Raw genomic sequence first — 18,110 nt, 5'->3', positions numbered from 1 at the left:
TATGATTATACAGATACAAATGATAAAACCAGTAATAACATGATGATAGCTTTTTTTATAAAGATGCGTGTTAAATGAATAGGTCATCTAAAATGAAAATTCACTCATTACCGTTTGAGTCCACAAAACACTTTTGAAGTTTCAGGAGTTAACAGTGTTTCAGCCAAATCCAATCCAATTTAAATAAGACAACAGAACTAAAAATGTCTTCATAATGCTTGTAAATGGAAAAATGGTTTTGTATTTATATAGCGCTTTTCTAGTCTTGATGACCACTCAAAGCGCTTTACAGTACAGTTTTACATTCACCCAATCACACACACATTCATACAGTGCATCTATTAGCAGCACACATTAGGCTCAAAACAAGGTAATTTACACCGGGTTTTAAGACCTCTGATATCCACCTCGGAGACTCAACCCAGTCCATGCCTCAGTTACAAGGTATTGAAAGAATTTTTAATTCAATCCAAAAACAAACAGGCAGCCAGTGGAAGGAGGCTCAAAATAGGGCCATATGGATACATTTTTGGGATTGTGTCAGAGGGCGAATGGCAGCCTTCTGGCCTAACTGTAGATAGTGGAGTGATTTCTGAGTAAGACCACTATAAATGGAGTAAAAAGCAGGGAGGGCAGCAGCAGACCATGTAGCAGCCGCGCCACTCACCGCTATTCTCAAGCGCACTCCCGCCTGGCTGTTCAGACCGGTCAGAAAAGTTTAGTAAATAGATTTGAGGGGTTTGAGTCCAAGAGAACTTGTGGATGGATGGACGCTTACTTACTTTTAAAATTTAAAAACCCTAGTTCAAATATAATACATATGACCCACAAAACAAAACCTTGACTTGATTGGCACCCAGGCTTTCCCCAGATGAGCCACTGGAGCATGCCCTGACTTTTGTTTCTGTGATACAGTGCCTTGCATAAGTATTCACCCCCCTTGGACAAATAGACTTAAATAAACTTTTTCCCGTTTGATCAACAAAACATGCATAGTACTTTGGAGGTGCAAAATAAATGTTATTGTGACACAAACAATAATGAGAACAAAAAAGTTGACATCTGTTGGGTGCATAAGTATTCATCCCCCTGTGTCAATACTTGGTAGAACCCCCTTTCGCTGCAATTACAGCTGCAAGTGTTTTGGGGTATGTCTCTACCAGCTTTGCACATCTAGAGATGGAAAGGTTTGTCCATTCTTCTTGGCAAAAAAGATGAAGCTCAGTCAGATTGGATGGAGACCGTCTGTGAACCGCAATCTTCAAGTCTTGCCATAGTTTCTCTATTGGATTCTGGGCTTTGACTGGGCCATTTTAAGACATTAACATTCTTTAATCCAAACCATTCCTTTGTAGCTCTGGCTGTATGTTTAGGGTCATTGTCCTGCTGGAAGATGAACCTCCGCCCCAGTCTCAAGTCTTTTGCAGACTGCATCAGATTTTCTTCAAGGATTTCCCTGTATTTGGCTCCATCCATCTTTCCCTCTATTCTGACCAGTTTCCCTGTACCTGCTGAAGAGAAGCATCCCCACAGCATGATGCTACCACCGCCATGTTTCACTGTTGGGATGGTGTGCTCAGGGTGATGGGCAGTGTTGGGTTTTCGCCACACATAGTGTTTTGCATTGAGGCCAAAAAGTTCAATTTTGGTCTCATCTGACCAGAGAACCTTATTCCACATGTTTGCTGTGTCTCCCACATGGCTTCTGGCAAACTCCAAACGGGATTTTTTATGGATCCCTTTCAACAATGGCTTTCTTCTTGCCACTCTTCCATAAAGGCCAGATTTGTGGAGTAGACGACTAATAGTTGTCCTGTGGACAGATTCTCCCACCTCAGCTGTGGATCTCTGCAACTCCTCCAGAGTAACCATTCATTTTCTCCTTGTCCGACTCTTCAGTTTGGGTGGACGGCCTCCTCTTGGTAAGTTTGCGGTTGTACCATATTCTTTCCATTTTCTTATGATGGATTTTATGGTGCTCAGAGAGATGTTCAAAGCTCTGGATATTTTTTTATAACCTAACCCTGCTTCATATTTCTCCACAACTTTATCCCTGACCTGTTTGGTGAGCTCCTTGGTCTTCATGATGCTGTTTGTTCAGTAATGATCTCCAACAAACTCTGAGTCCGTCACAGAACAGGTGTATTTATACTGAGATTAAATTGCAGACAGGTGGACCCTATTTACTAATTATGTGACTTGCAAATGTGACTTGTGAATGCAATTGGTCGCACCAGATCTTTGTTAGGGGTTTCACAGTAAAGGGGGTGAATACATATGCACTCAACACTTTTCAGATTTTTATTTGTAAATAATTGTGAAATCCATGTAATATTTCCCCCCACTTCCAAATGATGCAGTATTTTGTGTTGGTCCATTAAATAAACTCACGATGAAATAAATTTTAATCTTTGGTTATACCATGACAAAATGTAGAAAAGTCCAAAGGGGGTGAATACTTATGCAAGGCACTGTAGATACAATGTTGCCAGCAACATTCGGAATCAATTTTAATCTTCATCCTAATTATCTCAGAAGGACGGCATAGTGTGGATTGTTAGCACTGTCGCCAGGAAGGTTGTTGGGCAGGGTGCTCTTCTGCAACCCTAAAAGGATAAGTGGGATGGTTGGATAGGGTGATGGAGGATCAATGTTAGTTTAAAGTCAGTCATCATTCAAACAACTGTGTTTATCTGGAGAAAGAGTTGTGTTTTATCTGAACAACCAAGGTACTTGACATAAATGTTCACATAATTGGTCCAAAATGGGGCATTTATGAAGAATGCCGTTTCTGTTTCAACCCTGGCTGTTCAGTAACTCCTAACAGAAGGGATATTACAGTCCTGTACAGATAACAAAACATTATGATAGACTGAGCAATCACTGCTCCCTCTTTCTTTCAGTCCTGGCTATAGATATTGACCCTGTGCGCTTAAGCTTGGCTCACCACAATGCTACAGTTTATGGCGTGGAAAACCAAATTGACTTCCTCCAAGGGGACTTCCTCCAGCTAGCATCCCATCTATGCGGCGATGTGGTCTTCCTGTCACCACCGTGGGGAGGACCAAACTACCTAACTGCTGATGTGTTTGACATCGGGACCATGATGCAGCCTGATGGATATCCTTTGAATTACACCAGGGATGTCATGATCTCAGAATGTTATATTAGATATGAGCAAATAATACTTTATTTTTTTCATCTTTACCATAACCTCTGATTATAATAATAATTATAATAAATAAATTATTATTATTATGATGATAAGTATTATTAACACTGTTATTATTATTATTATTGTTGTTGCGGCTGAAAGGGCGTGCGACAAGAAATTATGTAAACACCACTGCTCTAAAGGTTGTCAGTATTATCTGTGAAGTTAAGGTAATCATCATCACATGTCAGTCAATTGTCGCAGTCATTTCAATTGGTTGAAATATGATGTTATTATGAGTCTTCAGAGGATTAATCAAATGTTTGTCGGAACCCCTCAGCTTTCCTCTTTGTAAGTTCATTTAGACAAAATTCCATTATACACACGTTATATCAAAGTGGGAAGAGCAGACAATATTACTGAGATTGTACCTTTTTGTCAGTCAAATGTTTTGAAAAGGTGTTCATCTACAAATACGATTTTCATCCTTAACTTAAGTCACATTTGAGATTTTCCGCCTGGCCAAACTGATATCAGACAACATAGTATACTTCCTGCCTCGAAATGCTGATATGGATCAGGTATGTATGTCTTTTATGCTAAAAGAATACTGGCTTTGTTTCCTCTGTCACATAAACATGCTTGCTAGAGAAGGTTCAATAAAATTTTATTTGTATTGCCCATATTCACAAATTACAGTGTCATAGTGCTTTAACAAGGCGTGACATCCTCTGCCCTTAACCCTCAACAATATTAGGAAACTTTCAACTGGGTAAAAAGAAAATAGAAACCTGTTTGTAGTAAAGGAATTTATGGATTATTTTCGGTAATACGTCTGAGTTAACATATTGTATATCAAGCAGTCAATCAATCAATCAATCAAATTTTATTTGTATAGCCCATATTCACAAATTACAATTCATCTCATAGGGCTTTAACAGGGTGTGACATCCTCTGTCCTTAACCCTCAGCAAGAGTAAGGAAAAACTACAAAAAACCCTTTTAACAGGGTAAAAATATGTAGAAACCTCAGAGAGAGCCACATGTGAGGGATCCCTCTCCCAGGACGGACAGAAGTGCAATAGATGCCACGTGCAGGAGAACATCATCAATAATCAAAGTCTCTAGCAGCATTGATGAAGCACAGTCCATGCTCAGCAACCATCTAGACCACGATCCACCATCCAGACCAGACGCCACTTCAGTCCTCAGTCACCGTCCACCGCCGCCCACCAGGAGGACCCATCACAAGCCACCACTGCGGTCCTGGTCCACCGCCCGTGCCCAATGCCAACGCGACACAGGGTCCGCCACCAGCACCACGATCAGCCCACATGACTCAGAATCCGCCACACTGGATCCAACACCGCGACCCCCGGTGCGCGATCCACAAACCGTAATCCATGGTGCGGCCACAGAGGCCCTGGATCTGCGGGTGATAAAGCAAAGGGATTCCGGGGAAGGGGGATAGGGATGGAGAAGAGGAAGGAGAAGCTGGAAAGAGAAGCTCCGTGTGTCATGTGTCATAAAATAGAACAAGTAACGTTCTGGCGCACTAATTAGCTCTAACTATAAGCTTTATCAAAAAGAAAGGTTTTGAGCCTACTTTTAAACGAACAGATGGTGACTGCCTCCCGAACTGAAAGTGGTAGATTATTCCACAGCCGAGGGGCTTGATGGCTAAAAGCTCTGGCTCCTACTCTACTTTTAGAGAATTTAGGGACGACAAGTAGGCTTGAATTCTGGGAGCGGAGTGCTCTAGTGGGTTTATAAGGTATTAACAGCTCTTTAAGGTATAAAGGCGCTATATTATTAAGGGCCTTGAAGGTGAGGAGGAGAATTTTAAATTCTATTCTAGATTTAACTGGAAGCCAGTGTAGCGATGCTAATATTGGAGAAATGTGCTCTCTTCTCTTTGTTCTCGTCAGGACACGTGCTGCAGCATTTTGGACAAGCTGTAGAGTCTTTAACGACTTCCTGCTGGAGCCTGATAATAATGAATTACAATAGTCCAGTCTCGATGTAACAAAGGCGTGGACTAGTTTTTCTGCATCTTTTTGTGAAAGGACATGTCTAATTTTTGAAATATTACGCAAGTGGAAAAAAGCGGTCCTAGAAATTTGTTTTAAGTGACTATTAAAGGATAAATCAGGATCGAAGATCACTCCCAAGTTCCTGACTGTTTCATTGGAAGCAAGGGCAATGTCGTCTAGCGCAGCTATATCATTAGATAATGCATCTCTAAGGTGTTTGGGGCCAAGTATTATAACCTCTGTTTTGTCTGAGTTTAATAAGAGAAAATTGCGGGTCATCCAGGTTTTTATGTCCTTGAGACATGTTCGAAGTTTAGTTAATTGATTACTTTGTTCAGGTTTTATTGACAAATATAACTGGGTGTCATCCGCATAGCAGTGGAAATTTACCGAGTGTGTCCTGATAATGTTTCCTAGTGGAAGCATATATAATGAGAATAAAATTGGGCCGAGCACAGAGCCCTGTGGAACACCATGATTAACTTTGGTGCGCACAGATGACTCATCATTAATTTGCACAAATTGGGAGCGATCAGAAAAATACGATTTAAACCAGTTAAGGGCGGTTCCATTAATGTTAATTAACTGTTTTAGTCTTTGTAATAAAATTTGATGGTCAATTGTGTCGAATGCTGCACTGAGATCTAACAGAACGAGGACAGACACAAGTCCCTGATCTGAGGCTATTAAAAGGTCATTAGTGACTTTTGCCAAGGCTGTCTCTGTACTGTGATTGGCTCTAAACCCCGATTGAAAGTCTTCATATATATTATTTTCCTGGAGAAACTCACACAGCTGATTGGCTACCACTTTTTCTAAGATTTTAGAAATGAAGGAGAGGTTAGATATTGGTCTGTAATTGGCTAAAACCTCTGGGTCTAGGGTGGGTTTTTTGAGTAGGGGTTTGATGACAGCTATTTTAAAAGACTGTGGTACATAACCTGATGATAATGACAGATTGATAATGTTAAGTAACGAACTATCAATTAGGGGCAGAATGTCTTTAAGTAAGTTGGTAGGAATGGGATCTAAGATACAGGTTGTTGGTTTAGAACCTGAGATTAATTTGGTAAACTGATCACGGGTGATCAGAGAGAAGCTGTCTAAGTAATGGGTAGGATTCTCAGCCGTTTCTGAGATCTCTGTTGTTGGGAGGGTATTAGTGCCAATTGAGGGCAGGAGATGGTTGATTTTATTTCTAATAGTTTGAATTTTATCATTAAAAAAGGTCATAAAGATATTGCTATTTAGGGATGGAGGAATACTGGGTTCGGTGGAGGTGTGACTCTCTGTCAGCCTGGCTACAGTGCAGAAGAGAAACCTGGGGTTATTTTTATTCTCTTCTATTAGTTTTGAATAGTAGGCGGCTCTTACTTTGTGGAGAGCCTTTTTATATTCTTTAACACTATTCTTCCAGTCTATGAGGTTTTCAACATTGTTGCTGGAGCGCCACTTCCTTTCTAGTTTTCTTGATAATTGTTTTAACTCATTTGTCTGGGAATTATACCACGGAGCTAATTTACTATGTTTGACATTTTTCTTTTTTAGAGGCGCTATTGAGTCTAATGTTAATCGTAATGAGTCTGCAGAGCTATCGACGAGGTGGTCGATCTCAATGGAGCTCAGGGTTTTAAAGAATTTGTTGTTTATATCTACTGCTAATACGGGTTTAAATGTAATTGGGATTATTTCCTTAAATTTAGCTACAGCACTATCAGGTAGACATCTAGAAAATGAATTTTTTATTAGTGGCATATATTCAGTTATTGAAAAATCAAAGGTTATTAAATTATGGTCTGATAGAACTGGATTGCGCGGAAGTACTGTTAAATTTTCAATTGCGACACCGTACGATAATACAAGGTCAAGTGTGTGGTTACCACAATGAGTAGGTTTGTGCACACACTGACTGAAACCAATAGAGTCTAGTATTGAAATAAATGCTACGCTAAGGCAATCTTTATTATTATCAACATGAATATTAAAGTCACCAACAATAATAATTTTATCGGTCTTTAGGACTAAGTTTGATAAAAACTCAGGGAATTCCTTTAAAAATTCAGTATAAGCCCTGGGAGCACGGTAAACTACGGCAAATATGATTGGCTGTTGGTGGTTCCTTGATTGGCGTGGAAGACTAAGAACCAGACATTCAAATGACTTGTAGCTGAGTTTAGGTTTAGGATTAATTGATAGACTGGAGTTAAAAATAGCAGCAACTCCACCTCCTCGCCCAATTTCTCTAGGAACCTGTGAATTGATATGACTGGGGGGAGTAGATTCATTTAGACTGACATAATCATCAGGATGCAGCCACGTCTCAGTGAGGGACAATAAATCTATGTTGTAATCAGAGATTATTTCATTAACTAAAAGAGCCTTTTTTTCCAGTGATCTAATGTTTAAAAGACCACATTTAAAAGTCTGGGTTTCCTGTATTGTTTCAGAGGTTGTTTTAATTTGTATTAAATTTTTGTGTGGAGTTCTCGTTCTATTATTGTTTAATTTCAATAATTTAATCGGACGGTGAACAGACACAATCTCTATGGGGTTTTGTGACTGATCCAGAGGGAGCGCAGAGAAGTGTTTAGCACTGCAGCTCTGCTTCCTGGTCCCAACTATGGGTTGTCATGTTATAGACTTAGTAATATTCCTAGATAAGAGAGCTGCTCCATCCCAAGTGGGATGAACGCCGTCTCTCCTAACAAGACCAGGTTTTCTCAAAAAAGTTAGGGTTAGGGTTAGCCCACGCCGTTTACAGGACACCACCTCGACAGCCAGCGGTTAAAAGACAACATGCGGCTAAACATGTCATCACTTGTTGTATTAGGGAGCGGGCCAGAGAAAACTACTGTGTCCGACATCGTTTTAGCAAAAGCACACACCGACTCAACATTCAATTTAGTGACCTCCGACATACGAAGCCGGGAGTCGTTGCTGCCGACGTGAATTACGATTTTATTGTATTTACCTTTTTTAGATTTAGCCATTAACTTAAGTTTAGATTCGATGTCGCCGGCTCTGGCCCCTGGGATACAATTAACTATGGTCGCTGGTGTCGCTAACCTGACGTTTCTCAGAACCGAGTCGCCAATAATCAGAGTTTGTTTATCAGCGGGTGCCTCGCTGAGTGGAGAGAATCTATTTGAAACGTGAGCTGGTGGCTCTTTAATCGTGGGCTTTCTAAGTCTAGCACTATGCCCCCTCTGGAACGTCACCCATCTGCCCTGGGCTCCCGGCTGCACGGGACTAGTCTGGGGACTGCTCGTTAAGGCTAAGCTACGTGCTAAGCTAGGTGGCTCCGCGGCTAGCGGGAGCCGGCTAACTACAGCTAACGGAGTTTCTAAGCTGCTGAGCCGAGCTTCTAAGTCGCTAAGCCTCGCCTCCATCGCTATCAACACACTACATTTATTACATGTACCACTACTGTTAAGGGAGGCAGAGGAGTAGGTAAACATTAGACACTCGGAGCAAGAGAGAGCAGTAGAGCAACAGGGAGAGAGAGAAGACATCGCTGCTATATAGCTACGAAGGTGAGCTCAGACAGAACACAGAATCACTAAGCACGATAGAATAAGCGTTGGTATGTGCGAGTGTTTAACTACAGACCGGTGATTTTAGCCGTAGTGCTACAGGGAAACAGTTGTGTTTAGCAGCGGAGCTAATTCGCAGAGCGACCACCACCAGTGGCAAGAAAACAGGAAATGACGCAGCACGCTTACCGTGCTTACACAGTCCTGTGTCATAACATCATATTTAAAGATTAATTGACAGTCGGGCTTTAAACATCTTCTTTTTAAATTCTCTAATACGAGCAAAGACAATCATGACCTATCCCTCAGCTGCTTTTTCCTTGTAACAGATTAAAAAAATTCAGATTCATTGCATTGCTTGTAGGGATTGAACAGATCTGCAACCAGAACACTGTGTGCTCTCTTGTGAGGTAACACATGACCTCTGTCTATCTGTCTCCACAGATAGCCTCTCTGGCTGGTCCAGGAGGAAAGATGGAGGTAGAGCAGAACTATCTCAACAACAAGCTGAAGACAGTGACTGCTTACTTTGGTAGTTTGATCACATCAGAGAGCCAGTGAAGCATTTCCTCCAACAAACAATAATCTGTTCTCACCCTGGATCTCTCTTTCTACTTGGGCCTGTCACATTTGATTTACTCCAGGGATCTATTCCTCAGTTTGACTTGTGTTGTTGAAGTTTTTTATACAGATTTTTGTAAAGAGCAAACTGAATCTTGTGATTGACAGGTCCAGTTTTACTCAATTAAAATGTTATCTTTTTTATTGTATGTTAGAATCAATAAAAACATTTTCATAATCTGTGTTCTCATCTTCATTATTAATGCAACATGTCATCGCACTGCTTATGGTTCAGTTTAAAACAAATAATAAAGAGGTAACACTGGATCACATGACAAGACCTTAAAAGCACTGTATAGCCTCAGATGCAGTAATGCTCAATCTGGATTAAATTGATCAACTTGTGTGATCTTCAGGATTCAAAACTTTGTTGCCACTTCAAAAGCAAACAACCTCACACCATGTACAGAAACCACAAGTGGTTTTATTGTTTGACGGAAAAAAAGGAAATTAATTATTCTCATTGAATGCTATCAGTACCATGTTGTAGCTTATATGATGTATTCAGTTTTACTGTCCTGTTGTTGTACCATTACACCTGTAAAGCACTTTGGTCAACCAAGTTGTTTTATATGTGCTATACAAATAAAATTGGTATTGACATAAATATATTCCAATGCTGTTCTAGTTGATCTTAATGATAAACTGATTAGATTTGGAGAATCCAAATTCAATGTCATGTCACCTCATAGAAAAAATGTTTGCCTGTAGCCCAAGAATCACAGGCATAGAATTGATTTTAATCAATCAATCAAATATCATTAGTATAGTCCATTTTTACAAATCACTATTTGCCTTATTTGGCTTTAGGTGAAGCATGCACTGACTGACCTTAATCCCCAGCAAGAACAAGAAATCCAGAAACCTCAGGAAGATCTGCATGTGAGGATTCCTTCTCACAGGACTGAGAAGTTTTTATCCAAAGCAGCTTACAATTATTGCATTAAACCAGAAACCCAGAGTAGCAAGAATCAAGTAAGTACAATTTGCTTCAAAAAAGCCAAACTACAAGTGCTACATGTATGTGCCTTATAAATGCATAGATGAAAAAGTGACGTAGGTTCTGCTGACCTGATGTCAATGGGGAGCTTGTTCCACCATTTTGGAGCCAGGACAGCAAAGATTCGTGATTCGCAGTGAGGAGCAGCAATCTGATTGGCAGATGCTGAGGTGCAAGGTTTAACCATGTCCTGGATGTAGACTGGACCAGATCCATTCACAGCACGGTACACAAGTACTAGTGTTTTAAAATGCTGAAGACACTGGTAACCAGTGAAGGGAGCAGAGGAGCAGAGTAGTGTGAGTAAACTTAGGTTGGTTGAAGACCAGTCGAGCTGCTCCATTGTGGATGAGCTGCAGGGATCGGATGGCACTAGCAGGTAGACAAGCCAGGAGGGGGTTGCACTAGTCTAGGTGTGAGATGACCAGAGCCTGGACCAGAACCTGCATCGCCTTCTGATGTTGTGCAGCATGTACAGTATCTACAGGAACTGGTTGTTGCAGTACCAAAGTTAACCATGGTGTTCCACAGGGCTCTGTGCTTGGCCCAATTTTATTCTCATTATATATGCTTCCACTAGGAAACATTATCAGGACACACTCTGTAAATTTCCACTACTATGCGGATGACACCCAGTTATACTTGTCAATAAAACCTGAACAAAGTAATCAATTAACTAAACTTCGAGCATGTCTCAAGGATATAAAAACCTGGATGACCCGCAATTGTCTCTTATTAAACTCAGATAAAACAGAGGTTATAATACTTGGCCCTAAACACCTTAAAGATACATTATCTCATGATATAGCTGCACTAGACGACATTGCCCTTGCTTCCAATGAAACAGTCAGGAAGTTGGGAGTGATCTTTGATCCTGATTTGTCCTTTTATTCACACCCACAACAAATTCCTAGGACAGCCTTTTTCCAATTGCGTAATATCTCAAAAATTAGACATGTCCTTTCGCAAAAAGATGCAGAAAAACTAGTCCACGCCTTTGTTACATCGAGACTGGACTATTGTAATTCATTATTATCAGGCTCCAGCAGTAAGTCGTTAAAGACTCTACAGCTTGTCCAAAATGCCGCAGCACGTGTCCTGACGAGAACAAAGAGAAGAGAGCACATTTCTCCAGTATTAGCATCGCTACACCGGCTTCCAGTTAAATCTAGAAAAGATTTTAAAATTCTCCTCCTCACCATCAAGGCTATTAATAATATTGCACCTTTTTACCTTAAGAGCTGTTAGTACCTTATCAACCCACTAGATCCCTCCGCTCCCAGAATTCAGGCTTACTTGTCGTCCCTAAAGTCTCTAAAAGTAGAGTAGGAGCCAGAGCTTTTAGCCATCAAGCCCCTCTGCTGTGGAATAATCGACCACTTTCAGTTCGGGAGGCAGACACCATCTGTTCGTTTAAGAGTAGGCTTAAAACCGTCCTTTTTGATAAAGCTTATAGTTAGAGCTAATTAGTGCGCCAGAACATTACTTGTTCTATTTTATGACACATGAGACACGGAGCTTCTCTTTCCAGCTTCTCCTTCCTCTTCTCCATCCCTATCCCCCTTCCCCGGAATCCCTTTGCTTTATCACCCGCAGATCCAGGGCCTCTGTGGCCGCACCATGGATTACGGTTTGTGGGTCGCGCACCGGGGGTCGCGGTGTTGGATCCAGTGTGGCGGATTCTGAGTCATGTGGGCTGATCGTGGTGCTGGTGGCGGACCCTGTGTCGCGTTGGCATTGGGCACGGGCGGTGGACCAGGACCGCAGTGGTGGCTTGTGATGGGTCCTCCTGGTGGGCGGCGGTGGACGGTGACTGAGGACTGAAGTGGCGTCTGGTCTGGATGGTGGATCGTGGTCTAGATGGTTGCTGAGCATGGACTGTGCTTCATCAATGCTGCTAGAGACTTTGATTATTGATGATGTTCTCCTGCACGTGGCATCTATTGCACTTCTGTCCGTCCTGGGAGAGGGATCCCTCACATGTGGCTCTCTCTGAGGTTTCTACATATTTTGACCCTGCTAAAAGGTTTTTTTGTAGTTTTTCCTTACTCTTGCTGAGGGTTAAGGACAGAGGATGTCACACCCTGTTTAAGCCCTATGAGATGAATTGTAATTTGTGAATATGGGCTATACAAATAAAATTTGATTGATTGATTGATTGATTGATTGATTGATTGATTCCAGCTTTTCCTTCCTCTTCTCCATTCCTATCCCCCTTCGCCGGAATCCCTTTGCTTTATCACCCGCAGAGCCAGGGCCTCTGTGGCCGCACCATGGATTGCAGCTTTTGGATCGTGCATCGGGGTCGCGGTGGTGGATCCAGTGTGGCGGATTCTGTGTCGTATGGGCTGATCGTGGTGCTGGTTGCGGACCCTGTGTCGCGTTGGCATTTGGTACGGGCGGTGGACCAGGACCGCGGTGGTGGGTCCTGGTGGGCGGCGGTGGACGGTGACTGAGGACTGGAGTGGCGTCTGGTCTGGATGGTGGATCGTGATCCTGCTGGTTGCTGACCATGGACTGTGATTGCAGCGGGACTGCTTGGCATGTCATGTTGGGGTTGTCCTTCGGGATGTTTACCCTCATCAATGCTGCTAAAAACTTTAATCTGGATGATGTTTTCCTACACGTGGCATCTATTGCACTTCTGTCCGTCCTGGGAGAGGGAGCCCTCACATGTGGCTCTCTCTGAGGTTTCTACGTATTTAGTTAAAAGGGTTTTTAGTAGTTTCTCCTTACTCTTGCTGAGGGTTAAGGACAGAGGATGTCATACCCTGTTAAAGCCCTATTAGACGAATTGTAATTTGTGAATATGGGCTATACAAATACAATTTGATTGATTGAGTAATATTGGAACACCTGTCCCTGTTGGCTTTCCTTAGTTAAAGGCTGGCTACTCAAGCTGACCGGTCTTTCTCAGTCAGGGCTCCGAGGCTCTGGAACTCCCTGCCTGATGAGATTAGGCTCGTCCAACTCATTACAGATCATTAAATCACTTCTAAAAACGGATTGTTAAAGGAAAGCATTTCTAACATGCGACTTGTAATTATTTTCATTACAACAATCAGTCTTACAGAGTTCAAGTGTGATTTCCTGATCTTTCTCTCCCTCTCTTTAACCCCCCAACCTCATATCTCTCTCTTTTCTACTCCCTCTATCCCACCCGCCTCCTCCCTTCCCTATTTCCTCTGCTCACCCCAACTAGCGGAGGCAGATGGCCGCCCAAACTGTCTGGTTCTGCCAGAGGCTTCTCCCAGTTCATTAGGGCGTTTTTTCTCTCCACAGTCTCCAAAGTGCTGCTTATTATGGGAACTGTTGGGTTTTCTCCAAAACTTAATGTCTGGACCTTTTTATGTTATGATTTGGCTCTGAAACTGGACTGAGCAGAATATATTTTATTACAATTGATTCTTCATTTTGCCATGGAGTTTTGTGAGAGGCGCTTTATAACCTTGTTTAGATAAGTGCTATACAAATAAAGGTATTATTATTATAACACCAAATGGTATCTCCTTAAAGCTGTAAATTCAAGTTTTTTTTAGTGATTTGGGTCCAATCATACGATCATGAGCTTGAGTGTGTGAGGAGTGCACTGCAGCACTCTCCAAGGTGCTAATCCTGCTGCTGGGACTTACATTGTAATATTTCTTAAATTATACAGTATACATTTTTGATATCCTGTTTGATATATATCAGCCACTCTCTGAAATTATTGAGAAAATGTTTATATTTATAGGGTCTCAAATATCCAGAAATTATTACTAACGTACTCCGTTGCTTGATTCCTTTTGTGGGGCATTTGAACATAAATGTCAATATATGGGTGCAGTAGAAGATCTGTGTCGGCTGATTTGATCAAAGAGATGGGAGTGTCGGCTGGCTTGACCGAAATTTGGCAGGAGCCGCCAGTGGTTTGTGCGCAAAGACAGTGTCTAACATAAACTCTCAATAATTCCATTTGCTCATATCTCCCATCATATCTATGTAATCATATTGGGGGGAGTGACTAAGTCAGAGCCTTAACGCCAAACACTAACCTGTTCTACTGTTGCAATAAACATTTGAATTTGATTTGTCTGCCTGAAATTTGCGAGTATAGGCATATTGTATTTCCAAGCAATCTATAATTTACTAAATTATATTCTACAATGAGCTGCTTTTTTGGATCTGCAACAATAAAAAGCAAGGACTCCCAGGAAAATATCAAGTCAATAACATTTGACTTGATTAGACATTATTGATGAGACATTAATGTGATGAAGAAGGAGGAAAGGGATTTTACTTGTTTCATGTGTCCCTGGAAAATGTTGACCTATAGTAGCAAGTATAGTATAGTAAGGTTTTAAGTCTTCTCTTGAACTAGAGGGTGTCTGACTCCCAAACCCAAAATGGTAGATTTTTCCACAATAGAGGAGCTTGATAGCTGAAGGTTTTTTCTACTTTTGGAGACTTTAAGGATAAGTATAAAATAAGATTTTCCTTGTAAGAAATGACCTAGCTTTCAAACACTACAAACCCAGAGTTTAATGTGAAGTTACCTCGATTAGAAATCCTGCTTCAAGGTGCAGGCCCTGCTTAAGCAGCTGATAATTGGCTATTACGTAGGCTTTTGCATGACATTTTAATGTGATAGCACAAAATGGCATATGAGTGTGCTAAAGAGATGCAGCCAAGACTTAAGGATTACAAAGATTCCTTTTTATCAGACACAAAACATGTGGGGCCAAGAACAATGACTCTGTGTCTGGGGATATGACCTAAAGTTGCATCCTAATTGTGATGAATAACAAATGCTAAATCAAAACAATCAATCTTTATTGGTTAATTAACGGTCCCAGGCTGGCGATATGGACATGTAAAACAATTAGGATTATGATTATATTTGTCTTTTTTATCTTTGATAACTTTTCTTCACAGACCGACAACCCCCAACTCCCACTCTACCATCCCTCCCAAATGTCAATCAACTGGATCCAGTTTTGCGAGGTAAAAAATTGCATAGCATCCAGTGTAAGATTTGTACTGTATGTTTTACTGGTCTTTCAAGGAGAAACTTCAAGACAATGAGAAAAGCACAAATAATGAGAAATCAGATATAAAAAGAAGAACAGTTAGGCAAAGTTTTATACATATAACATGAAGACAAAGCTATGTGATTCTAGAGTAGCATATCAAATCAGAAATGTGAGTCATTCAGTGTCAAACAACATGCCATTACACAGCAGTGCAGTCAATAGTATACAAATGCAATACAATCAAATGTCAGGATGTAAGCCATAGTTTTATGTGTGTAACAAACATTCTTTTTAAGAAAGCTCATCTTGCTACTTCAAAATCAGATACGTAGCTCAAGTTTTTAAAAGAAGTATCCTGAACTGAGTCAGCCAAGTCTTCATGAAGCTGCTATGTATCACAACGAAGCTGGTCTCAGTCTCATGCCATACTATCCTAGCCCCATGGTCAGTAAGCCTGAAGCTCAGAGACTAAAGAAGACGTAGGACAAATCAACATAATGAACACTGAACACTTCCCTAGTCAGTTGTTTGAGGTGGACAGGCAAATTTTATCAACTCTCATCCAGGACCAAAATGTTCAGGATGTGTTTACTCCAGAATACCACAGAGACTTGGAGCATGGTGAAGCTGCTGGCCTTACTCCGTCACAAGTGAAACAACACAAGGTTCAAACCTTTTAAATGTCTCGACTCTGTGTAGTCAATATGTGAAATTGAGGAGCTTTTTACCACCAGCATGGCAGAGTTGTTCTATCCAGACTCTACACTGCTCAATTGCTTGTAAAATGTTTTCTTTAGTATCACATTTCCTCTTTTAAGCTGTTATTCACAGCGGTAGGGATTGATAATATCCCATAATGATACATAATACAAACTTCAGACACACTTAACACATATATAAGACTTAATTGAATGAATTTATATCGACTTATGTACAAAAATACCCTTTTTGTCATTTTGACCCCATTCTTTCTCAAATCCGGAGCTAACTTAAGTATGTTGAGAAAGAAAAGTGCCATGTGTGAATCTACTCAGTACTCAGCTTGCAATTTGGTGCTCACAAATCTATGCCTAAGCTGTGTGCCCAAGATTGGTCTGAGAGTACAGACTTGCACGTGGCTCTCTTTTTTCCTCAATTAACCCAAGGGGTTGGGTCTCTGTTTGACTTGTCTCGGGGCTGATGCAAATGGCCCAGATAATGTGCCTGCTAACTACTCAAAGCCATGTTTAACACAATATATTATGTAGAAATAGAAAGGAGACATCATGTTTGTAAATATCTTTTGACCAACCAAAACAAAACAGTCTTGTCCTCACAGTGGGGTTGTCAGGTTGGAGCCCTGTTTTATCTCTATTGTTAGCAATGCTCGTTCTTGGATGGAGTTTGATATCAAAACAACAGACAATAAAGAAGTTGTTGGAAACGATTACTTGTGATGGAGTTAGGCTAGCAGTAAGCATTAAGCTTAACTTATTCCCCGCCAGTCTCGATGTACGAACATAGTTATGATACTAATATTTACATCTTGTCTAACCAAACCAAAACACCAAGTTTACCTCTTGTGGACTGACAGGACATCATTCCTTGTTCAAAAGCCGCAACTCATTTGGCACCAAAAACAGTCAAATAAAAGATGCATCAGTAAGTTTCCACAATCAATGATGAAAAGACATTAAGAGACACTGTCATTCATGTAGATGCAAAAATAAATACAAGCGTGGCGTTTCCTTTTTCCCTCAGGTCTTAGTCTAAATGATGTAGTCATTTGTCATGTCATTTGTACATCTCCTCTACAGGCAAGAAGGCCAGTCTGTGTGCACTAACGCCCTCGTGCGCGCGCGCGCACACGCACACACACACACACACATCCCAACTGTTTCAGTCTTAAGGCTCAAATTCAACAATACTGGAATTAATACAAAGTAATGCAAATTATTCAACATAATGTAAACTCCCCCTACAATTAATAAGCATTGCTAAAGATATGAATGGTTATGGCATTAATAGATGAATAAGTTGTATTATTACTATTAATGCCATCATCTTCTAATCTGATATTTTAGCACACTGCACAAAGGTCTAAAGATATCAAGCTAAAGAAATAAAATATATATCACTTAAATATTAATAAATAACAAAAGTTCAATTGAAATTAAATTATTATTGATAAAAAATATAAGGAAAACTAAAACATTCCCTTATCCAGGGCCTGTAACTTAATGGCACTGTTCTCTGAACCATGAAGGCTGTCATCCTGTCCACTGTAAATAAAGTTTATATAAACCGTTCAACATTTCATCATCGGCTCTGCCAGGTAGTGCATTCCCCTGTGCTTTCATTTCCATTTTAAATACCATTGTCCATAAAGTTTTGAATAAACCATTCGGTACTTCCTCAAGGTTCCACAGGTGTTCAACTCACTACAACTGCCTATGCTTAGAAAACTACATACATCCTAATGTCATGTGTCCATGTTGTTTTGAGGGGTTCAGATGAACCACTCCTTCTTGCTCTCATCGATGGTTTCAGTAAAAGCCGGGTCATTGACGATGATCGCAGCATCAGCACAGTCTGCTGACTCTGCTCCCTTGGCCTCATTAGTGTGGTAGGAGCCTTTATGGCGGAACAGATGACGGATCATAAACACCATGATGCAAAGGACAATGAAGATCACCATGGAGATGATGCCTGGAAACAAAGCAATCAAGCAATTTATAATGACAGATCCAGAATATAAATCTTACAATTAGTTTTTCT

The 18,110-nt window shown here is 40.8% G+C and overlaps 2 protein-coding genes across 9 annotated transcripts in view; one reads left to right on the top strand and one right to left on the bottom strand.

The window, feature by feature from the left end:
• The window catches only part of tgs1 (trimethylguanosine synthase 1), a 41,015-nt gene that overhangs the window by 6,669 nt on the left and 16,236 nt on the right, over nucleotides 1–18,110 (top strand). For 2 of the 8 annotated variants that reach the window (XM_062404922.1, XM_062404925.1), the window contains exons 13-15: nucleotides 2,904–3,122; nucleotides 3,659–3,735; nucleotides 15,256–15,324. In XM_062404922.1, the coding sequence (XP_062260906.1) occupies nucleotides 2,904–3,122; nucleotides 3,659–3,735; nucleotides 15,256–15,324 (365 nt within the window). Of the gene's footprint in view, nucleotides 1–2,903; nucleotides 3,123–3,658; nucleotides 3,736–5,082; nucleotides 5,903–9,164; nucleotides 9,522–10,151; nucleotides 12,501–12,590; nucleotides 14,410–15,255; nucleotides 15,325–18,110 lie in introns of those variants that run through there. The other 6 variants (XR_009924140.1, XM_062404924.1, XM_062404926.1 and 3 more) reach the window with 6 other exon arrangements.
• The window catches only part of cntnap2b (contactin associated protein 2b), a 39,032-nt gene continuing 38,421 nt past the window's right edge, over nucleotides 17,500–18,110 (bottom strand). Inside the window, exon 25 of the mRNA XM_062404940.1 lies at nucleotides 17,500–18,041. Coding sequence (XP_062260924.1) covers nucleotides 17,842–18,041 — 200 coding nt within the window. The 3' untranslated portion in view covers nucleotides 17,500–17,841. The remainder of the gene's footprint in view (nucleotides 18,042–18,110) is intronic.

The sequence above is a fragment of the Platichthys flesus genome, chromosome 14 (genome assembly GCF_949316205.1).
Source record: "Platichthys flesus chromosome 14, fPlaFle2.1, whole genome shotgun sequence".
NCBI lineage: Eukaryota > Metazoa > Chordata > Actinopteri > Pleuronectiformes > Pleuronectidae > Platichthys > Platichthys flesus.
The sequence above is the reverse complement of the archived record's forward strand: the minus strand, read 5'-3'. Positions and strand labels throughout refer to the sequence as shown.